We start from the raw sequence: 24,347 nt of genomic DNA, 5'->3' as shown, positions 1-24,347 counted from the left end.
AGTAACAAATCTCACATTTTTTATCCAAGCATATGTTCTCTAGACAGCTAAAGGACCAAGCCTAGATATGGTGGGATCCCAGAGGAGACATTGCATGAGTATTGCTTTTGACATGATTTGCGGTTTGGCAGGATTTTCCTTGTTTGACATAAGACCCACAGTTGTCTCCCTCTTCACATTGTGCCCTCCACTGTCTATCCGTGTACTATTAGCAACATAATCAGATGTTTATTCATTGATTTTTGGAGCTTGTTGGGGGTGAAACAGCTTGGCAAAAATTTGCTTTCCTAAGGGCAATTTACCAAAAAAAAGGTTTTGACTTTAAATCTGCTGCTTAAAAAAACCTCACAGTATACAGTACATATTTAATAGTAAGAAGTGTTTAGTGTTAAATAGATAAATAAATAAAATACACATAGAAATACACACATAAAATTGCCAAGGAATTATAATTTGCTCTCTTTGGCCAATAGTCACAAAGGCACTGTCAATGAAGTCTCATGGGACCAGGGCTTGATTAATCTGTCAGTGGGCCGAAGGGCAAAGGAATGAGCCGTGGGCCCCTATTGAACCCTCCACTGTCCCCAACTTAGTATGGTTATAAGTTGATTAAAACAATTTTATTTAAGAATATTCTCCATGTAAACATGATATAAACAGGAATATTGAAGGTACTAAAACAAGATTTTGACAAAGGACCTCAACATTAGATACAAATTAATTGTCGTACATCCTTTTCCATTTCAGTTTATATTAACCAATTAATCAAATGGACACACGTTGAACATGGGCCCTTTGGGGCTCCTGAGGGTCTGGACAGTTGCCCAGTTTGCCAAGTTGGTAATCACCTTGCATAGGAGCTATAGTTGAAATAATTTGCCTTTTATCTTGTGTATCAATTGTTATGATGATGTATTCAGATTTTACTGTGATATATGCCAATTTATCTTAAAATTGGTCAGGAGAAACTAGTATCATATGAAATCAGCTTTTGTGAAAGGTTGAGCTGCAACGATCAGTCGATTAGTTGCCAAATATTAAATTAATCAGTAAGTATTTTGATAATCGATTATTCATTTTGTATTTTTAAAAAAGTCTGAATTCTCTGCTTCCGGCTTCCTAAATGTGAATATTTTCTGGTTTCTTTAGTCCTCTAGATCGTAAACTGAATATAGTATAGTACAGTCCATAAGTGGAACAGATACCAAACAGGATGTGGGTTGGGACTCCGGCTCGATAGGGGGATGTCAGCTGAAAAAAGCAGACCTGGCAACCTCACTGACAATTGCACCTTGAGCTGGAGTGGTGATGAAACGGCTTCTACACTATCAGCTCTGACACGGCGCGCCACTATTCACTGAGCCCTTGTCTTTAAAGCGAGTGAGAGAGAAAGAAACCGGTGACAGCAGTCTGACCAGCAATGTCAGGCAGATAAGAGCTGCGTGACTGAACCCCGCCGAAATGAGCGACAGAGCCGAGATGAGAGGGCCCACAAGCCGCAAGAGGAGGACGACCATCTCCGGCGGCGGTGGCGGCGGCGGCGGCGTGAAGCAAGCCAACGGGAGCAAGTTGCACGACGCTGGGGAGAAACCTCCACAGTGTCCTGGTAAAGCGAAAACAGACGAGGTGTCCAGACATGCAAACAACAACGGGAAGGTGGACAGAGAGATGGGGATGTCAGGGCAGCAGCAGCAGCTCCCAAACAGCCCAAAGAAACAGCGGAGTGCAGTGGAAGATATTAACGAGAGACTCAGGTAACCGTTGATTAGAAAGACGTCAAATACTCCAACGGTAGCTACGTGCGTAAACTAACGGCAACTGAAATGTCTCTAACTAGCGTTAACTAGCTAACACTATCCTAGGTCGTCCGATGTTTTTCATCTTCTAATTGAACTTTACCATGTATAATTTATTACAAGATTACCTTTTCAATAAAATCTTCATTTCCTTGCCCCTTTCATCAAGAGTTAGCCAGTGAAAACTTGTCAAAACTGTCTTTAACGTGGATCAAATGAGGCCCAAAAAGGTAGCCTACACATCTGTCCTGTAGCAACTCTACAGGTTTAAAACCAAGATATTGGGCATCAGTGGTTGCATACTTTACTGGTATATATTTTCGTCTTAAAGATTGGAAATGATTGAGTGGCATATAACTTTTGAGAGGATGTCTGGTCAATCTGGCATGTTTGTTTGGCTCAAGTTAAACGAAAAACCTGCCAGAACTGTCACTGTTATGGTAAAAACCAGTGTGATGTTGTTAAATAAATGTCTATGCTTGATTTGGATTTGAAGCGTTTATTGATCGGTAAATTCATCTCTATTTTTGATTTGGATCTTTAGGGCTGCAATATAATTTCCCAGACTCAAAGGTCACATCCGACCAACAGTCCAAAACCCAATAGTATACAGTTTACTGTTTGACAAAAGAAAAGTATTAAATCCTCACGTTTGAGAAGCTAAATCCAGCATTTATTTTATTTTATTTTTATTTTTTTGCATCTTTGCTTTAAAAATGACTAAAGTAATTACTAGATTATCAAAATAGTTGAAGATTAATTGTCTGACGATCCACTGATTGATGAATGGACTAATCTTGCAGCTCTAATTCTCCTATGTGAGGATTTGCTTTTCTTTGTTTTTATATCATTGTTAATTGTTTGTGATTTGGACCATTGCTTGAACAAAACAAGCAATTTGAAGACATCACCTTGAGCTTTAGGAGTTTGATTGCCATTTTCCACTATTTTCTGACATTTTAGAGTACAAACAATAAATCGATTATTGAGAAAATAATCACCAGGTTTATCAGTAATGAAAGTTGCAGCCCTACCTAATCTAGATAATTAAATCAATTGTTTGAGTAGTGTTTTTTTAAGGGAAGTTGCAGCCTTTCTAACTACTTTTAACTCACTACTTTGTGAAGGAAGTGTAACTTGACACTGGGCATTTCAAGAGAAAAGTTAATGCAAGAGTGAGAATAGACATTATGAGAGTGGGTAAACATAACTATTAATGGTATGGTAACATGCCCACTACTCCAAATATGTCTACATCTTAGAAAACATGCCCTGAACCCTAAAATGTCTGGCTGAGTTTTCAAGTCTTTTGGACTTAAACTAAACGACACTGAATGTAGTCATTGTAATATTTCTTATTGGAGACTTGCCAAGTAGATGAGTGTGTGCGTGTAAGACTTTCCTGTATATTACAGTGATTGTGAAACAGATGTGGCATCAACTTTTGCAATACTTGGGTTGTTGTCTACCTCTGTGCCTGTGTGTCTCTGTCCTGGTTTGGTCTTGCTGGACTCATTTGTCCTCATGAGGAACCCCTTTACTCTTTCCTCTACTTGAATTAACCAATTCTTCTCCTCCTTACTTGACTTTTCACCTCACTTTACATAACCCGTCCTCCTCATCCCCTTTTCTCTCTTTACAACCGTTTCTTTACCCCCTATCTTCTCCTCTTCCATCAATTTTCCATCACTTTCTACTATTCCGTCTTCTATTTGGTTCTTTCCTCCTTTTCATTTTCTTCTTTTCTCTCTTTGCTGCTCCTTTCCTCTGCCCTCTCTCTCATCTCCTCTCTGATTTGTCTGATTGTGTAAAAATTCCTGCCTGATGAATGAACTCAGTTTTCGCAATACTTATTGGACATTCAGGTCATTCCCTTTAACCTAAATTTTCCCAACACTTTCCTCAGTTTGGGCAACTGTAGGAAAAACATAGTACTGCAGGATATGATTCATTTCTTTAAAAGCCAAATATTCTTTTAAAAGTGGAAAAAAAATCTATCCCAACTTGGGATTCAGATTTTCTTTACTGTCAGAACAAAGACTGAAAGAAAAGCAACAATATTTCACAAAAAGCATAAACCTTTGCAGTACAGTGAGTCTTCAAAACTTTATGCTGTGTAAAATGTGTCCTTTTTGTGGTCATTTATGGGCTAACCATGAGATGACGCACTGACTTATAAATGCTCTGTAAGTTTTGAGTCATACAGCAGTCTTCAAAAACATGCTTACCATTATCAAAATGCAAAATCAGTAATTTTGGTCTCTTCTTAATGAGATTTCCTCTTGTCAGTTGAAAGACACAGTTCAGTGTTTCCTCTCTTGGGGTTTGAATGTGGTTAGGAGAGACCTAGTAATTTTAATTCCTGCGAGCATGATTATACAAAATGCAGGAAGGATGGTCAAGAGCTTCAACTAGCCCAATTACTGTCAAAATACTGTAATTATTGACTGTGTATTTTCTTGTAGCTGTCACATCCTCCAAGAGTCTCTTCTGAGCTCGGCCAGCGGCTACAGTAACTACAGAGGAATCCTCAACTGGTGTGTTGTCATGCTGGTGAGTAAAGCTACATGTGCACTGAGTACAGAATATCTACTGGACTTTTACATCCAACAGTGTTGTATTCAATTAGCATTGTAGGCTGTGACAAAGCTAATTATTACTCCTCATGACATTTGAATGTTTGTGTGAGTTTTATTGTCTGTGGCCTTTTTGTACTTCCTGGGAATCCAGGGTTTCACACTGTTACTCTTACACACACAAAAATACACACACACACTAACTAATATTGCAATTTTAACTGTGTTTGGCAGTTGCTTAAATAGCAAAAGCAGAAGTGCAGGCCCACAACATCCTCCTGAGTTAAGGGACCTGTAAACAGTGACTTTCTGTGACACATTAAATTTGTTGTGTGTGTGTGTGCCTGTGAGTGGTCTGATAAGTTGCTTTTTATGTTATCTCTCTTTACACTGGTATGAACCACATATGCAGGCAGAGTTACTTGTGCAACAGTTGGTCTTTCTTTGGCTCAGTTTGCCATTTCCTGTATTTTCTGATTTCTAGATATTTGATTGAGTTGATAGGGGTTGATTTGTTACAATCGAATCTCGGCAAGTTTGCTTTAGTTGAGCTTATGACTGTCATCATAAGTGGACTTCTTGTCAGCTGTACTAGTATGGAGGTGATTCTGTTATACCTGCAGAGAATACCCACAGGAGTGTAATTTAGAAGTGACGAACGACAATCATATGTTGAACATGCACCAAGGAAAAAAATATGACTTCAGGGGAGCAATTTTCTATTATCCATAAGTTGCAAGGCCTTGGTTATAGAGTGCAGAGCATGAAGCGTCAGTGAACACATGCATAGATAAAACAGCTAGTATTATGTTATTTTTTAAAACACACTGGCATGCCTGATGCATGTTTTCTTATCTTTTAATCAAAGTGGCGTCAACATGCTTGATCAATAAAGTTTACTCTGATTCTAAAAATAGAAAATAACACAAAAAGACACGTCATCTGGCAAGTACAAATTTAGCAGTAGCTCTGAAATAAAGCTGCTGAATGCTCAACACTTCATGCTCACAGTTTCCAACCTAGCAAGTAGGAGAGCAGCATCGGAAGCAGTTTGCCAAAACATTTTTATCTTATGACAGGAAAATAAACTAGCAGGAAGCTCCTGTAAAACTAGCTGAAGGGCAATGATACAGTGTATGCACATAGTGTACAGTCGTAGGTGCTGTAATGGGCTGTATGCTAAATGCAGTGGAAAATATGCTAGTTTCTGGATGTAGTGTGGTTGCCATATGAATGAGTTATGTGGCATTCATGTCAGATGCTCTTTTGGCCGTAGCTGTGGCTCTTGCAACTTAGCCAGATACTAACATAAACATCATAAAAAAGATGAAGATACCCTATGCACAGCAGTGACTCTCTCCTGGGTGTCAGCTTATGCAGGGCAAATTACAGAAAGTCAAAAAAGTATTCCAGTGCACACCAGGATACTAGGATAGACACTATTTATTAAGAGATTACATTAAAAAACAAAAGGAGCAAAAGGTCTAGTTCACTCCTTTTGTTTGTTAATGTAATCCCTTAATCCTTGTATCCTGGTGTGTGCTGGAATACTTTTTTGGACATCATAAAATTTGAAAATATTAGTTAAAACAAGATCTTGATCATATTGCCCTCCATAACCTGCCTGACAACCTTTTCTTACAGTAAATATTAAATAAGTAAATGATGTGTTGTATGTTTGATGTGGGCAGAATCTTACAGGCTCTCTTAAAGATGCTTAACACAGATGTGTCACAGCTAAATATCCCCCTGGGCTGAGGTCACTTGAGGACAAGAGGACCTCCTCCAGAAAAATGAATTTTCTGCCCTGTTCCAGTGGCTGTGTGTGTGTGTGTGTGTGTGTGTGTGTGTGTGTGTGTGTGTGTGTGTGTGTGTGTGTGTGTGTGTGTTGTCTCCAAAAGGCACCGTGCTGTGCCCCAGAACATCCAATCACACTGTTAGTATTATGGCAGGCATGGAGGATACAAATATCCAGTTAGCCATAATCCTAATAAAATTGAAATGGACCCAGTCTATAAATAGGACACTATATGTGCAAGTATTTATGTCTGGATTTGCGAACACATACACACTTTGCACTCATGGATGGTTTTATACTTGCATAGTTGCATGCACGAAGGATTACGCACTTGTCTCTGCATATGTGTGCAAAATGGGAATGCCAGTGCTTTTTTTGTGTGTGTGTTTCCAAATCAAGCCTCATTTTGCAGTTCTGTAACAGGATTAATCACATCCCTGAAAGTTTATATTGCCATGACGACCATGTCCTCCACTTTGTGGTCACCAGGGACAGCCGACACTGCTCAGTTCAGACCGTTTTGAGGAAGCCTTTGGGATTAGGCTGTAAGAGTGTGAAGTGGAACCACGGAGACTTGTGTGTCTGTGTCTGTGCGTGTGTGTGTGTGTGTGTGTGTGTGTGTGTACGTTTAGAAGCTTAGTTGTGTAATTCGTCCTCGATAACCAGGAGTGTCTGTTAAAATTCCTAAAATGTCAGCGGCTGGAGCGCATGTTTCTATAGATCAGAGATTAGATGTGTTTTTGTACTTCCTTCATCTTTACCTTCTGAATGTTAAAGCCAAGTGTTTACAGACATTATTACTGTTTACAGTCAGGTTAGATGGTGGACAAAATAGGAGAAAATCCACTAATTCCCTATTAGAGGTTCTGAATTGTGTGTGAGTGATACTGAACTGTTGTTGTTGAAGGAAACAGTCTCTGGTTGTTCGGAGGATGAAGAAATTTGAGTCTCGCTGAAACAAACTATTATTTTCTTTATTGATTAATCTTCCCATTATTTTCTTAATTTAATCAATGAATCATTTTGACTATAAAACACACAACTTCTTAGAGCCCAAAGATAACATCATATGTCTTGTTTTGTCCGACCAACAGTCCAGTACCCAGAAATATTACATTTACTATAATATAAGACAAGGAAAAGAGGCTAATCTCAAATTTTGAGTACCTAGAACCATCCAGTGTTTCATATTTTTGCTTAAAAAATAACCTTAAGAATTAACAATTATCAAAATAGTTGCCCATAAATTTTCTATCATTTGACTCATTGATGATCAATTAATTGTTGTAGCTCTAAAATTGACATCTGCTCACAAAGCTTCATTGACGGTTCCATCCTTTGACTGCATCCATGGACGGTGCTTGACTTAATCCTGTTGTTAATGAAAACACTCTTGAAGCTCTGGCCTGAAATTTTCTGGTTGCTACATGAGTAATTCTCATCCTACATAATGACTCTCAAGAGATGAGTCCAGATCCATCAGCTTGGCAACCAGCTGGCATTAGACACTGTGGTTCATGTTGTGCTTTGCTTACGAGCATGTGCTGTAAAGCTTAAACTAACAAGACAATGTAAGGTGATGTTGAGCAGACTTAGACTGGTGCTCCTAATTATTTCCAGTGCTTCCAGACACCTTAGTCTGTGGGCCTTGATGATAGGATATAATAAGCAGACACTGAAGATAGTGACATACAACACAGTGTTAAACCCCAAGGAGCAAAAATCATCATAGGATGTGGTTTAAACAGCCGGTTCATTTGCGATTATTTTGACTGATATTGCAATTGTGATATGATTTGCACTATTAGAAGGAATGATAATTTTTACATCATTATTCTCATTTTCATTGAAATACATATTAAAATGATTATGGTAGGATTTTTGCAGGGATCTGTACCAAACAAAATGTTTGTTTGGTAGTCTGTAGAATATGATGTGTAGGCCTGGACATCTCTGCAGTACAACAATATATAATTCAAAATGGTATTTTGACACACATTTCTCCTTTAACAAATAGTGCACCTCCTGCAATTTTCAAATTGCAGGAGGCCATATTGTGATTTCAATGAGATTTCAATTAATTGTTCAGCACTAGTTCAAGATCCCTCTGATGTGCAGCCAAGCAGACTACATGAACGGCTTGAAGGGCCACACAGGCCAACAAGACCAGTGCAAAGCAAAGCAAAACTGTTCAGTGCCAGTTGCAATTTATCAAACAGACTGTCAGTTTGTTTATGAGGCTGTTCAAACAATGATATAAGAGACAGTGTTTTAACAGTGAAAGTGATATGCAAGATTATTTTGTCTGTCTGTCCTCACAAATACTATATTTCCTCTTACACAGATGCAGAACCTATATACATGTTGCCTTCTTTGTATTACAGTGTAACTTTGAACAGAGTGAAATGATCTTTCAGTCCTCGTTGGCACTGGCTCTATGAAGTTGGCTTGGCTTGGCAGGTCAGGATCCTGAGAGTCAGCCAACCCTAGAAGCTTGTTCTATTTTTATAACCCCACCATTTATCAAATCTGAGCCATCTTTCCTGTCCACAGCTAAGGGCAAAAGGTTACAATTCAATTAAACATCTTAATTAATTAAACTTTATCAAAACTTGAACCAGACAGAAGGTGCTTGTAGACTTTGATGTTATTACTGGAACACTGGAATGAATTAATCGGTTGTTTGAACTTATCCTCACTCTTGTTTAATTACTGACAAAAATGTAAATGATAATTATTCTTAATATAGCTAGATAAGAAAATAAAAGTATAAATATACCAATGAATGAGTGCAAGGACATGTGGCTCAACAAAAGAAAAACCTGTGCTCTCAAAACAAATTTTATTTTTCTTTCCTTTTCTTTTGTTTTTGTTTGTGCTTTTGCACAAGACACTGAATCTTGCTCAAAAGCATGAGAAAACTGCCTCATTTATTGTGTCATACGTGATGGTCCTCTGCTGTCCATGCTGAAGGTTACTAAAGCAAAGGTTACTGGTTTGGACAAAAGACATAGTTGAATCAAAACCAGATTGCTGCAGGTTCTTGGCAGGCCAGCGTGCTGAGGTGCAACATGCCACATAAACACAGCAGCATGACCTTATCATGTGTCATACCCTCACTGCCCTCATTTTCTTAACTCATGGACTGAAAATGACTGCCATAAAAATGAATGAAAAAAAATGTTTACATACTATACATACACTCTGTCCCCTTTCCATTAAGTGGGTGGTGGTATCTTAGAGAAACTCAGATAACTGAGGACAGCCATAAAGCTGGACTCAGACCTTGAACTTTAATACATAATATAATAATAAACTTATTTTACTTAACACTTCTTAACTGGGTGAGTAGGGCATCAGGATGTGTGATAGGTGTGATGTGAGCAGGAAGAGATTGCCACATTTAGGTATGAAACTGATCTGATCGTTGCAACAGATATGACTCGCCTATATGTGACTTTTTACTTAGCTCATATTGGTCTCTCTACAAGTTGCTCAGGATAAAAACAGCTTTTCAGGACAGGTGTGTATACCTGTGTGTGTGTGTGTGTGTGTGTGTGTGTGTGTGTGTGTGTGTGTGTGTTGTGGGCAGTGACATTTTAACCCACTAAAGTCACAGTTATTGAGAGCAAATCATTGAAAGGTTTTGAATAATAACTCACTCAATATGACAAACAAAATACATTTAAATCTGCCACTTGACATGAGCAGAGCTGTGGGCAATGAAAGGGATAAACCACATTTATAGCTGAGTTTGTGCAGAAATAAAAATGAAGCCCTGCATTAGGGGTAACAAATATGTTTAAATGGTAAAGAAAGGCCAAATCTAAAGAGCTATCAAATATTTCTTTTGTATGATTCTTGGTGATACTGTGAACCATGCTCACTGTCTCCTGTGGGCTGTTTTTGTCCTCTGTTTCAGGTGCTGAGTAATGCACGCCTCTTCTTGGAGAACATTATAAAGTGAGTATGCACCTACACACACAAAGTTATACTTATGTAATGTATGTACACAACCAGTGCTGTTACAATTCACACTTATTTATATAACATTACATTCATTTGGCACACTATTCTACAAAGCAAATTATTATAAATGCATTCAAACTCAATAGGAACAACAGCTAGTTCTTGATGTTTGCTTATTTTTTTTAAAGAAATTTGATGAAAGGTTCTTTTTTTGAAACTGATATTAGATTAGATATTAAACAGTATGCACACAATTTCAATGTGAGCTGACAATCCTGGAGATCTGCAGTCCACCTTTTGAAAATTATCCCATTTTTATGGATCATACTGTAGTTATGAGCGTGTGAAGTCCTGCCAACATCCTTACCAATAACAATAACCTTAACCAAACCAAACCTTTACCTGATCTCTCTGACCTCTAACCTTTACCTAAACATAACACCATTTCAACCTCTAAACTAAAAAACCTTTTTTAAAGTCATGCCCAGTGAGATCAATGACTTATCTTCTCTCTTCTGAAGGTATGGCATCTTGGTAGACCCCATCCAAGTAGTGTCTCTCTTCTTGAAGGACCCCTATAGCTGGCCAGCTGCATGCCTCATCATCGGTATGAAGCTTTTTATCTTACCTCCTCTTCCTCTACCTCTGTCTTCTGAACAGATGTTGAATGTCATTTGTCCTTCTTTGACTTTAGGTTTGATGTTTGAGTTGAACTGAGCAAACAAGTGTTGTACTTTCAGTGCTTGAATCGGGCGACATTAGTTTCTGTCACAAGTGTTATTGTTGACAGTAAGAAAACATGTTTTACGGCCTACTCCTGTCCCAGATGACTGACTTCATACAGCTGGATTTACACTTAATGGGCCAGATGCTCAAACATATTTCATAGAAACATAGTTAGTGTCATTATCTGTGTACAATACTTTAACACAGCTGTTACTGAGTATTCACCGTTTATTTACCCAAAGAAGGTTTCGACTCCAGACATCCATGCAGTCACATTTTGATATGTGCATAAAAGAAGTCATTAGGTGAAAGAGCAGAGATTCTGACACTGTCAAAATGGGGTTTCACAAGCTAATAACTAAAGTAAGCCTGCCAAGTTTCATGTCTATGATGTTCTGCTGTGGTTGATGAATCTGTTTTTTGTCTTTTCTGCTTTTTTCAGTGTCTAACGTGTTCATCTTAGCAGCCTTATACACAGAGAGACGTCTGGCTGTAGTGAGTCCTTACAATGATTTGCATATATACAAAATTTTATATACATATTGTTACCCAAAATTAAACTATTGTGGACAAATTCTACCAAATTCTTCAATTCACTTAGTTTTTGACTTTGTAATACAGTTTTCTGACATTGCAAATGTGCAGATAAATTATCAATACCCTTGACCATATCTTATTTTAATTCTTTGTTTGAATCCCAAAGATCTACATTTTTACAAGGATTTTGTCAGAAATCCCACTAAAATGTTCGATGAGCTATAAAGAAAGAGTAAATTTGTTTTTAATGTATCACTCAGGGATCTCCAGTCAAGGATATTTGCTTCCTGGAGTCTATACAATAGTTTCAGTGTCACAGCACCACCCCTGTTTATACCTGCTGTTAATACTGATAAGAACACTGCTTCTGATCATGATTAGATTATATATAATCCCAACACTCATGATAAATGCAAAGTTTTAAATGTGAAAGACACGTGGTTTCATTGATTTCTACTGAAAATATGAATGATTCTGTTTCTGTATAATGACAAGAAACATTTTTTCCTTTTTTTTTTTCATTCTTTCTAGGGTACCATCTCAGAAATTACAGGACTGATTCTTCACTTTTTTAACCTGACAGCCTTGTTGATTTTTCCTTCTGCCACAATACTCACTGTGACCTCCATTACCCCAGGTAGTTAAATATTTATATGGTATATTCATGTGATTTTAAAAAGAGCATGCTACATCAGAAATGACATTAAAATGACCATTGATGTCAAGAATTATAATACGAAAACTATTAAACCAATAAACTGTTTGGTTTTAATGGATTTAGTTTCTATTACACACATACTCCCTGCACTGCTCCTTTCATCTGTGATTTATGGCCCTGAGTCAATGGCTGTGTGTGTGTGTGTGTGTGTGTGTGTGCGTGGCAGTGGGTGGTGTCCTCTCCTTAGGAATCTACACAGTGCTGTTTCTCAAGCTGTACTCCTACCAAGACACCAACAGGTGGTGTAGAGAAATCAGACATGCCAAAGCCAAGAAATTAACACGATCATACTCATGTAAGTATATCAACACACATGCTAACTGTTGAATAAATGTCATCGAGTTTGGAGTATTTAAGACTGTACACAGCAGCTTTGAGGTGTGAATGTTTCTAACTGTGTGAGTGTGAAGCAGCTGTTTCTGGAAAAGTGCAATCCTGCCCATTAAATCTATCCTGTGGACACTAAAACCGGATTATGTTTGGGTTTTTTTTTCTATCTGTCACTATGATGCTACTACCATCTAGTGGTGGCAAGGCAAACTGAAGCTTTTGGCTAACACATAGACATGAGTTGTGCATCTATCATTGTGTGTGGTTTGGAGCCCATTTGAAGCCTGAGATCTTTACACAGCTGTTAAGCAAGCAACTCACTGAATAATGCTTGAAATTCAAGATGTTGAATGTCTCTATGTCTGCATGTGTTTGTGTGTTTTTCAGGTCCGTCTGTGGCGCAGTCCAATGGTTCAGCTGTTCATGCTCATGTCTCCTACCCAGGCAACCTCACCCACAGAGGTAAAAATGATGCCTGCATGGAGACAAACAGCACAGCTTTTATTTTTATTTTGAAGCAATGTAGATGGACTGTATTTATTGGGACAAAATTATTGCTCCGTATAAAGTCTTAGTATTATAAACTCTAATAAACTATTGACATTTATTTCTCTGTTTGTCTTTAGACATGTATTACTTTGTCTACGCCCCAACTCTCTGCTACCAGCTCAACTTCCCACGGTCGCCTCGAATACGCAAAACCTTCCTGATAAGAAGACTTTTTGAAATGGTGAGAGCAAACACTCACACATGGATACACACACATACTGTATTTTACAATGTAACTGAGATAGTGGGCCACAAATTGAGCCACAAACACACACAGAAAGAGATGTATGCATTATTGTCATGATTCTAACTTGATTTTTCTTGCAGGTTTTCTTCATGCAGCTGTTGGTGGGATTAATACAGCAGGTATGTTGAACATTTACACACAGACAAGCATACACACACTGTACAAAACACCATGAGACACACAGTTTGAAAGAAATTAATTAGATTTGTTCTAATTAAATAAATGTCTTTTTCACAACACAAACAAACTGAATTCTTATTTGTGTCTTCCAGTGGATGGTTCCCACTATACAGAACTCAATGAAACCATTTCAGGTTTGTACATATTTATACGCAATGTTTACTGTAAATTAACGTTAATGGTACTCAGGAGAGCTACATGCACAAGAGCGTAGACTGTAATATCTGTTGTTTTGTGGATAAAAGATTGATCATGAAAAAATTAACATTTAATTCTTTGTGTCAACTTTGTGTTCACAGGAAATGGACTTTTCTAGGATGATGGAGCGCCTGCTGAAGCTAGCTGTAAGTATCATAACTGCCATAACCTTATAATGAGAAAACATTTTAAAGTTTCATCGCCTTATGCCACTGCAGAGGTCGTCTCCAGTTGTGATAACTTTGGACTTTTAATTAGAACATTGTGTATTAGCTTACCAACCCAGACTCCTCTCCTCTCCTTTCCTCTCCTCTCTCCTCTCCTCTCCTCCTCTCCCAGGTCCCCAACCATCTGATATGGTTAATATTCTTCTATTGGTTTTTTCACTCTTCTATGAACTTTATGGCAGAGCTTCTGCAGTTCGGAGACAGAGAGTTCTACAAAGACTGGTGGTGAGTAGAGAGAAACATTTACCCACAAATACACAAAACAAATGAAAACACATGTACATAGGTCTATGTACACACACAGTGTGGCCCAGTTAATCTGCATTGTAATTTGGTACATTTTCCATCTTGCTAAGATGGTTTATTGGCAGACTGCTGTCTTGCAGATTTGAGGCAAGTGGGCTAAGTCCACATATTTTCAGCTGTGATCCACTTTTGTTCAATAATACCGATAATTCAAAAGAGGTATTGTCTAACAAATTCTCCAAAGAAAGTATGTTTCCAAAAAGTTTAAGTAACCTGAATTCCTGAATGGGCTATTTATTCTTTAAAGCCTGTTGGAACTTTCCATATGCATCCAATCTTATTCATTAAAACATGTCACTATTATCAAGAAACCCAAATGGTTTCATTTCAGGAACTCTGAGAGTGTCACATATTTTTGGGCCAACTGGAACATCCCAGTTCACAAGTGGTGTCTCAGGTGAGAACAAACACTTACTGTAATGAAATATTGTCAAACGTGTGAAATAAAATAGAAACTACACTTCAAGTTGTGGACTGCCATTGATTATATTGTGAACCAGATTAAGTTAAGTGTGTAATTTGATTGTGTGTATCATGCATCTGTGTATGTTACAGACACTTCTATAAGCCTATGTTGAGGAAGGGGGTCAATAAGTTTTTGGCTCAAACTGCTGTCTTCCTGGTGTCTGCCTTCTTCCATGAGGTAAACCAACAACATTCAGTCTTCCTCTGTGTGTTTGACATCATGTCTGTACATCAAATGGCCTGTTTATTTACTCATGACTGCAATAAAGCAGACAATTATGTAGATAATTTAAAATCAATGCAAATTAAGAAACAAAAAATAGTGAATTATTTGAAAAATTATGAGAACAGAAGGAAAACACATACCTATTGTTGTGAGGTGCTGGCTTGCAGATAAGTCAAAATGTTTTAAAATGTTGACTTTGGTATTTGATTTCATTAATGTCTCTCTTTCTCAGTACTTGGTGAGTGTTCCCCTGAAGATGTTCAGACTCTGGGCTTTTATGGGTATGATGGCTCAGGTGAGACAAATAAAACCTTCATCTTTCACTCTTTTTCTCCTCTGTTGCTCCACTGCTTGTTGGTCACCATCTCTCTCTCTCTCTGTCTCTCTCTCTCTCAACACCACACAAACCTGTAGAAAAACACACTTTGACCTCTGAACTTGAATCTCTCCAGGTCCCTCTGGCTTGGTTTGTGGGTCGCTATCTGACTGGAAACTACGGCAACGCCGCCGTGTGGATGTCACTCATCATTGGCCAGCCTGTCGCTGTGTTGATGTATGTCCATGACTACTATGTCATTCATTACGGAGGCACCACATAGTGCTGGACAAACACACACACACACCACACATAAACATGCCCATGTCATGTTGTACACACACCAGCCTGCAGGACAACTCAATGAGTGAATGGAGAGCAGGTTAAGGTGACAGTGATGGAAAGTGCTGCTAGTATAAACCTGTCAGTAAACCGCAGCAACAGCGGGAAAATTGTTTGCGACTTCTCGATTTTTGCACTTAAAGGGAAACTTCGGTATTTTTCAACCTGGACCCTATTTTTCCTTCGTTTTGTGTCTCAGTGGCTAATGGTGACAACAAGTTTTGAAGTTGGTCCAGTATTGAGTGAGAGGGCTTCAGCCAGAAGCCGCGGGCTGTAATGTCATCCAATGGGGCAATTACGCCCTGTCAATGTACGTCCACTGAAAGTGCTTGTTTTTTGCCACTGACAGGCTCAGATTGTTATGATAAGTGTCTGACAACGTTATGGAAAGGACCATACAGAGAAATAAAACATTTTTCTTTACCTTTCAGTTGATCCAGTCTGTTTGTTATTCTGTCTAACCCAGTCTCGCTCAAGGAGAAGTCTTATTCTGAAATCTCACAAAATTTGAGTTGTTGAAATCAGCTAAATATTTAGCCATGACTTTGAAAATCTTTTAGATAAAACTAAGATACGTTTTCTGTCCTCCAATACAACAAACTCCTCACGGCACTCCTCTCTCCAACCCTGTCATGGCTGAATATGTAGCCGATTTCGACAACAACTTACTTCTTGAACGAGACTTGATTAAACACAATAACAAACAGACCAGATCAAGTGAAAGGTGAAGATAAACACATTTAGAGTCCTTTCCATAATGTTGTCAGACACTTATAATAACAATCTTAGTCTGTCAGTGGCAAAAACAAGCACTTTTAGTAGACATACATTGACGGGGCGATTTTGCCTCATTGGATTACATTGCAGCCTGTTTTCATGGCCGTTCTCTCGATCAACACTGGACCACTCTCAGGAATTGTTATTTCCATTAGTCACATAGACACAAAAAGATGGGAAAATAGGGTCCAGGTTGGGAAAAATACCAAAGTTTCCCTTAAAGAGAACTGGACCACCCTTTAAGAGAACTGAATATGTCAGGAAATGATCTTGCATATGTGAACAACAGGAGAAGTGCTTGTTTTAAAGTTGTATTCTACTGAGTCTAACTCTCAAGCAATATTAGCTACAGTCACCACTACTGTAGCTCTCAATATCCAGCATGGGACATTTCAACTTTAAACATGTGATCCTGGACTCTAAGTGAAATACTACTTGGATCTGTTATAATTATTGATGTCTCGCTGTTAGATTTGTTAGAAGTATGACTTCATCTTACACTGAGCTTGTTTTGAATTTACATGCACTTGAATGCATTTGAAAGTGACAACACAGCTTGAAACAAAGCACTCCTCCTGAGTTGTGGATATTTGAAAAGGGACACACCATCATGTGCAACAAAAATGTGAAACACTGCCGAGTGAGCACAAGCCAGAACAGGACCGTGCCTCCACAGACAATGTCAAAATAATGTTTCTATACCAGAAGTCACTCTTTTCTTGTATTGAGGCAATTTAGAAATTTCAAAGCCAGATAAACAGTTTGGCTTAAAAATTCCAGTTGCTAATTTCAGATGTCTGCAAGTATTCAAATTGACTATTGTGACACATTTTTACATGTCATTTGTCAAGTATTACAGAGATTTATATTAAAGTAATTTGTAAAAAAAGGCAGGAAACTGAGGGAATGAAGGTGGGAGAAATCGAAACAGTAAAGGATGAAGGGTTTTGGGACTGCATTTGTACAGACATGGGATCTACAGGCAGCCTGTCCTCTCCTGTTTCTACTACAAACATCAATGCAAGCGATTAGTGTAACCATACATGCTACGGGTGTGTTATTTGCCTTGGCTTTAATGTGTTTTTTGTGTTGCATTTAAGCTATCAGATGATTTATTTTATACTTTGTATACTTTTATTTGTCCGTATGACGTTCTGTAGTTATGTTGTGCCATCATGAAATTAATATTTAAGTTGTATTTTATGCTAAAATCAATGATTTAATGCAGTAGTTGATTTACTGATTTGAACCAATGCAATCCTTTTGCACTTTAAAGAGATGCATGCTGTCGACTGAAGCAATAGATTTCTATGAATGTATTCTTTAAGCTCTATCAGTTGTGATAGGAAAATGTGTTCTATTGAAATAGTTTGTATGTTCTGTAATTTGCTTGTTTACATTATGTTATCGTATGCGTTCGGCTCAATTTCAGTTTGTTTAAAAGTAAAACAGCAGCTGCAATAGTAAAAAAAATAAGAGTCTCAAACAGCCTTTTCCTGCGACAGGAGTCTCAGTATTCAAATCCTAAAGAGTATTTCTGGGTTGGTCTGAAAGTTATTTGAACCCCACACTGTTGTCAATATGATTATTGCCATAAAATACTTGCTATAGGAAGATGTTTTGTTGTTTTACCTTTTTGTTTTTCAAAATAGGTATTGATAGCTAAGTGAACATGTTAAATTGGAGCCTTTTCATGTTTTTTTTCTTCTTCCTCATTGATCAAATTTCAGGGAAAACTGTTGTTTAAAGTATAACACCAGTTGTGAGAAAGATAACAAGTGCCTGCTGTTAAAAAAAAAAAAAAGCTTAAATTCTAAATGTTTAAAAAAAAAGAGGCCAAATACTTCGAACAGGAAATACCTTAACCTTATTCTTTGTAGCCAAAGAACTCAGCATGAACATGGTTATGAGATATTTGAAAATATACAGCAAGACCCACTGTCCTGAGTTCAAATCCATGTCCAAATACAGTCTAACCCGCAAGTGTGAAACCTTTTTCAAATGTTCATTTTTAAAACAGTGATGTGTACAGAAGGTTTTCTTCAAAACAAGATGCTATTTTGAGCCTTATTTAAGAGTCGTGAATACACAGGGTCTCATCGCTTTATTGACAGCTTTAATATCTGAGTCGGTCTGATCCACTTTTATCTAGAAATATGAGCCAATGTAGAGTCTGTATTTTATCAACTCCGAGCAGCAATGAGTACGTGATGTTTGTTCAATTTTTTTTTTTTAATTTTTATTGGTTTAAACCCTGTGACAGGCACCACAGAGTGAACATTTGAAGATGACTCTGAGGTAGCAGATGTAGCAAAGATTTCCTGAGTACTATAATGACAACTCTTGTATGTAAATACCAGGAACTGCTGTGGTTCAGTACATTATTTTTTAGATAGATGGAAAGACTAAAACACTAAGGAACTGGAGTGAGTGGTCAGGGAAATGCTGGCTGATGACTGATCACTTGTAATTCAGCTTGTACATGAGAGTTTCGTGTAAACTGGAACATCAGCCAACTTCAACAAGGTGACGTTCATGGGTAAATACAACCCAAGAGCAAACAGTGTGAAAAGCAATGTGGTTAGCAGTTGTCTATGAAAAAAAGTATTTCATTTAGTTGTGTTTACTTTTAATACAGCCTTGTTTTGTTTTTTTTTTGTTTTGTTTTGTTTTGGTGAGATTTTATGAAGTGACCGTGATGCTTGAGTGTCGACACGTCTTCACCTGAAGCCCAACACTTCCTGTCTCCATCTTACTACTGCGTTGAATCTGTCGGTGAATTTGAGTTGAAGTTGAAGCTTTAAGTTGAATCATCTTTTAAGTGTTCATTTTGTGATTAAATGATTATATAATGCAACATGTAAAATGAATGTATAACTCATTTGTTCACATTGCATAAAGAAATTGTGAAGTTAAACAAAGATTATATGTTTTGGGAATGCAAATAATTTTCATAGCCTTTCACTTGAAATTATTTGTGTTGTTTGATAAAGATTGTTTATATTCTACAAACTGACTCCTCTGTCTTTCTTTGTATTTTTAAAAACAAGCAGTGAGACTTCAGTCTATACAAAGTATTGTTCCTTTTTGCTTTACTTTTACATGTGCCAATATATAAATTTAGTGTTTATAAAAGTAAAAGGTCTTCATCAATGTGGACAGCAACAAGACCATCATCTTATTGCATCTCTTCATTTTTTTGTTTTAATATTAAAACTTGGAAGCCTTTGTGATTAGACTGAAATAATTTCTACTAACAAGCGTGATACTAAAACTGTACAAAAAGATCAGTACATAAAAAACTTTATTGTGCAGAGAGCAACGCAAGACGGCACTCAAAAACTCATAGTTCCAAAATGACAATATTACAAAGTTTTATAGTTCATCATGTCTACACAGAGAAAATCTTACAGCTAAATGTCACATCATGGTCTAGGGGAACAGTGCAGGGGTGGAAGCTCTACTGCTGCAAGACACAAACACACATACAGACAAGTGTTAAACTTCTAAAAGTCCAACTAATTTGACTCAAATGTCATTGCAATGATAAAATACTCCAATATCTAACAGTACTGTAATATAATTGTCAGGTTATGTATACTGTATGACCAAGTAAAGTGTGTGGAGGTGTGTGCCTCACCTTCGCCTTCTGGTTCTGGACAGGCAGGTAGAGTTTAAACTCTGCTGGGAGCTCATCCTCCGAATACAGTCTGTCTGAGAAATACACCCTCCTTATACGACAGTTCGCATGAATCTGAGAAGAAAAAAGATCAGACATAAGAAAGACGAAGAGAATACAGACTGAAATTCTACATTAAAAAAATTGAAAGTAGCATCTGGGGGCAGTAGTTTCCCCGGCTGTCGCTGCGCGCTAACCTGTACACGCAGTGTCTCGATATAATTGGTTCCATAGGCCCTCCTGGTGAAGTCTGACAGGTTGAACTGAATCTGGTTCCAGCCGTCGTCCAGCCTCATAGGCATGGTGCAGATGAACGGCTTCACCCGCGTCGTGCTCTGATAGTTGCTTGCCCGAAACCGCCGGCGAACGTTCTTATCATCTAACACCTGAGAGTTGTGAAAACGGGAGGAGACGGAGAGAAAGCGTGAGTGATCATGACTCCGAACATTCATGTCCCCAAGACATGGAAGGTGTCTGTATCTGTACCTGGACTTCAAAGGTGAAATACTTCTTGAGGTTCTTGATGATCATGACCAGGAAAGGAAGCCTGATGCCCAGTGTCTTCTTAGGGTCTGCAGGACATGTTATATAGGTGGTACTGTAGGGACGACAGGACAGAAGGTGACAGGAGGGAAAGATGAGGGTGACTAATGCTTGAATGTGTTTACCTGAGCTGAAGGATCAGTCAAACAGACACAAACTCACCTGACGTTTGACCCCTCTACCTCCAACACCAGCGAGTGTATGTCATTGTCTGTTACTCTCTTGATGTGACCATTTCTCACCTGTGAACCCACAAAAATATAATTTTTCTTAGATTTTTGTGGAAGAAAAATCAAGCTGTTTCTCACAGCAGCTCCATCACTATCCATGTTAGGGCTGCAACGAATTATTATTTTCATTATGGATTAATTATTTTCTCATTATCACATTTATTCATTAATTGTTTGGTCCATAAAACATCAGAAAATGGTTTTAAAAAATGTCGATCACTGTTTCCCAAAGCCCACGGTGATGTCCTTGAATGTCTTCTTTTATCCCAAACAGTTCAAAACCCAAAAATACTCAGTTTACTATAATACATGACAAAAGAAACCCAAGCTGGAATCAAGAAATTTCCTTTTTCTCTTAAAAAAAAATTAAAATATTGATTGGTTACAAAGATATTTGAAAATGAATCCTCTGATGATCGACTAATCGTTGCAGCTCTATTTCATGTTGCAGGCGCTTCTCTGTAATTGTGGCAATTTATGCAGGTCAGGATATCCAGAAAAGAGCTACACTGACAAATTGGCTGCGCTGATATTTCGGCCCATTTTAGCTAATTGCAGATTTATTAGTATTGGTGAACACGTCAGTAACAGGAAATTGCAGTGCAGAAATGCCAAAGATATGCTCAAGGTCATTTAGAGGCAGTCTCATCATTGTCCACAACAGAGTACAAGCAAATTTATTTATTTTTCTGTAAAATGTAGTAAATAATGCAGTAACGTTACATATCCTGGTTACAACTTTTTAAAAAAATCATCCTCAAAAAATGTTAGCTCATGATGTGTGTTTTTACTATCTGCTGATATACTTATATCAGATTTTCAACACTCACATATCAGCATCAGACTCAAAATTCCAGGTGCTGATGTGGGAACCGTCAGTCTGGATGATTATGTCAGTGAATATTGCTAAAAACCGCTTTGAACTGTCCTGGCCAAATTAAATCCTCCACTGTTATTATTCCTAAGTGTTGCTTAGCAACAGCGCCTTCAGGCCCATCCATGTGTTAACTATTTGAACATTAAATAAAAGCATTACATTAGGATGAATCCTTACTCAATTGTGAACTGTGTGCAGTTTCAAAAATATCAGCAATAAGTTATGAAGACTATATTGCGTATTAACATAATGAACCCAACAAGGAAGTGTATCTTTACTTAACTCTTTGCTGATGCACATCAGCGCCGTTCACCAAAATGACAAATTTGTTTAAGCGTCATAAGTAGGTAACACAACCTTAGCTACCTTAGTTTAAGCACTGCATTCAAAAGATACTACAAACTCCCAAACGTTAACATTAGCAGAGTTAGTTAGAATTAGCACGACGGCCCAGGGAAGCTAACGTTAGCTTAGGTTCATAGCTTTCATTCTGAATCGCTGCTTACCTTTTTATCCCATATCTGAAGAGGCTTGCTGCCGATGCTATATAAGATAGACAAGAATCCGCTTTGGAATGTGTTTTTAAACATATTCTTTGTGTTTAGTCCTCTGTCTTTTAGCACATGTGTTTGGATCCAGCTAATAAACCTGTTGCGACGTTTGTTTACAGATTTGGTTTCCGTTCCCAACGCTACCGCTTCCGTGTGACACTAAAAAAAAACTCCGTTCCGCCGCCGAAAATTAAAACGTCCCAGTTACATCAATAATCAAACGCACAGCTCGAATCAATTTGATTAGTCGTATGTTGTGATGTCCCCACACGTCTCTCCTAGGGAGGCGTTAAAAGAAGGAAGAGCAGTGGTCACCTCCTCATTACTTTGCTGTTGCCGGGGAACTGAGTCTGCTGGCGTTGTTCACACCGGTTCTTAAATGTTGACGTAACTTGGTCGCCATGGCAACAAAAAGCTGGAGGGGTCTTTTTCTTGCTGCTCATATCTATCCAAAATGTATCGTTTGGATTCACTGCTCTTAGTTTTATGTAATTAATTTGTTTATTATTTTGACCAAATTTTATACTGTACTTAAGCAAAAAGCAAAACTTATAAGGGCTGAATTTCCATATCAAACAATACATTTCTTCCATATCTGAATGTACGAACAAAAAAAAATGTTAAAACTTATAACTCCTGTAAGTTTTACAAGATATTTATTTAATTATTTCTTTAGTTCCGTGTTTATAGACACAAGTACACAAGGTGCTATTTACTTGTAGCCTATACTTGTTTCAATAAAGCTCTTATAATAATAAAAACAAAAACAAAAAACAAAAAAACTGGAGGGGTCTTAATGTAGAAATGACATTTATGTTGAAAAATGTATTTGAAATGCTGTGCGAAACTAATTTCCTTTTACGGAAAAATAGATTAAAGGATAATGACATAGGACATTTTTTATTTTAAATCTTCTCAAATCTACAAAATTGTATATCCGTGAATATAAATGGTCGCAAACAAAATTCATCACATACCTGTTCAAATCTGACACAAAAATATGAAATCCATCAGGACTATGGACATCTACAATACCTTGAAAAACTAATTTTAGTTCATATATTCCTTCTCCCCTGTTTCCACATTTTTAAATGTAGACTGTGCTAAAATAATGAAGACTGGCATTGATTCAATTGCTTATAATTTATGTAAGCTACATTTCAGTTATATTTTTCAAGTTCAGATTTATTTGACATTTGTGCAGAATAACGCATGTCATCTGTACAATGAAATGCTTAAGATGAGGCTCAGGACAGTGCAAATTACAGGCAAAAGTAATTATACACAGTAACAATAAGGTAAACATGATACAAGAACAAGTATAATATAAACAATAAACATATTAGGTTAACAAAAGACAAGAAAAACTACTAAAGATAAGGAATTAAAGTGAATAAAAAGTATAAATTAATAGATAAATAAAATGTGTTAGAGTAAAAATATTAGTGTGGCATATCAAACAATGATAGTATTAACTCATCAACATAGGAAATTAAAAGATAAGTTCATATTTTTTCAAGTCTAACTTATTAAAATACTCACATAACTATGCAGAAAGAGTCGCTGTAATCATTTCTCCTCTATTTACTGACTGTGAAGAAATCTCTTTCTAATACAACTCCAGTGTAACAGACAAGAGATAATGAGGCTTCAGAGGTCTTTTAAGACCTTTTTAAGATGATACCCACTTGATATGTCTAACTCTGACAGCTGAATCCTCATATTTGCTTAAGCTTAACTTTTGTCCCTCAACTCTTACACTAAAGTTCAGAGAGGATCACGTCACAGCCAGAATGGAAAGGACTCTTTAAATACATTTGAGTATATGAGAACACCTCAAACAACCTCAACATATTTAAATATCCTCATACAATAATAGTTAACAGTTTCCAGAAATATATTTCTTACACATAACTCAGAGTTCATAGTAAATATTCAGCACTTCTTTCACTTACTAAATCTCACCAAAGTGTCAAGTGGCACATCCTTCCTTTCTGTCTCCAGCACTTTAAACAAATCAGGCCAGGATATACAGCTGGGTTGACAAATCAAGGGGAAAACCAACATAAAGTGTCTTAGTAAGGTGTTGGGCCACCATGTAACAGCTTCAATGAGCCTCGGCATTGATTTTACAAGTCTCTGAACTCTACTGGAGGGATGAACACCATTCTTCCAAAAGATATT

General features: G+C 37.5%; 2 protein-coding genes across 2 annotated transcripts; one reads left to right on the top strand and one right to left on the bottom strand.

Moving 5' to 3' along the window:
* Positions 1–1,254: 1,254 nt before the first annotated feature.
* On the top strand, positions 1,255–18,844 carry dgat1a (diacylglycerol O-acyltransferase 1a). Its single transcript, XM_067612836.1, has 17 exons — positions 1,255–1,754; positions 4,262–4,349; positions 10,093–10,133; positions 10,661–10,746; positions 11,308–11,360; positions 11,934–12,039; positions 12,287–12,415; positions 12,838–12,912; positions 13,077–13,180; positions 13,327–13,365; positions 13,519–13,560; positions 13,726–13,770; positions 13,964–14,076; positions 14,489–14,554; positions 14,713–14,800; positions 15,081–15,143; positions 15,301–18,844. Exons 1-17 carry the CDS (start codon positions 1,462–1,464, stop codon positions 15,445–15,447), a joined length of 1,578 nt encoding a protein of 525 aa, XP_067468937.1. The 5' UTR covers positions 1,255–1,461; the 3' UTR covers positions 15,448–18,844.
* A 726-nt stretch (positions 18,845–19,570) lies between these two features.
* On the bottom strand, positions 19,571–22,522 carry cfap20 (cilia and flagella associated protein 20). The gene is made up of 6 exons (XM_067612837.1): positions 22,119–22,522; positions 20,668–20,747; positions 20,449–20,560; positions 20,160–20,348; positions 19,924–20,037; positions 19,571–19,749 (listed from the first exon to the last, which is right to left on the bottom strand). Exons 1-6 carry the CDS (start codon positions 22,200–22,202, stop codon positions 19,744–19,746), a joined length of 585 nt encoding a protein of 194 aa, XP_067468938.1. The 5' UTR covers positions 22,203–22,522; the 3' UTR covers positions 19,571–19,743.
* Positions 22,523–24,347: the final 1,825 nt, after the last annotated feature.

Source organism: Thunnus thynnus, chromosome 15 (assembly GCF_963924715.1).
Source record: "Thunnus thynnus chromosome 15, fThuThy2.1, whole genome shotgun sequence".
NCBI lineage: Eukaryota > Metazoa > Chordata > Actinopteri > Scombriformes > Scombridae > Thunnus > Thunnus thynnus.
The sequence above is the reverse complement of the archived record's forward strand: the minus strand, read 5'-3'. Positions and strand labels throughout refer to the sequence as shown.

Bases quoted from the DNA above. Each gene is read 5' to 3' on its own strand.
- dgat1a (XM_067612836.1), top strand. From the start codon at position 1,462: ATGAGCGACAGAGCCGAGATGAGAGGGCCCACAAGCCGCAAGAGGAGG. The intron at 4,350-10,092 runs GTGAGTAAAGCT...CCTCTGTTTCAG, and splicing joins ACTGGTGTGTTGTCATGCTG to GTGCTGAGTAATGCACGCCT. The intron at 13,366-13,518 runs GTATGTTGAACA...TGTGTCTTCCAG, and splicing joins TGGTGGGATTAATACAGCAG to TGGATGGTTCCCACTATACA.
- cfap20 (XM_067612837.1), bottom strand. From the start codon at position 22,202: ATGTTTAAAAACACATTCCAAAGCGGATTCTTGTCTATCTTATATAGC. The intron at 20,349-20,448 runs GTACAGATACAG...CACAACTCTCAG, and splicing joins ATTTCACCTTTGAAGTCCAG to GTGTTAGATGATAAGAACGT. The intron at 20,038-20,159 runs GTTAGCGCGCAG...TTTTCTTCTCAG, and splicing joins TCGAGACACTGCGTGTACAG to ATTCATGCGAACTGTCGTAT.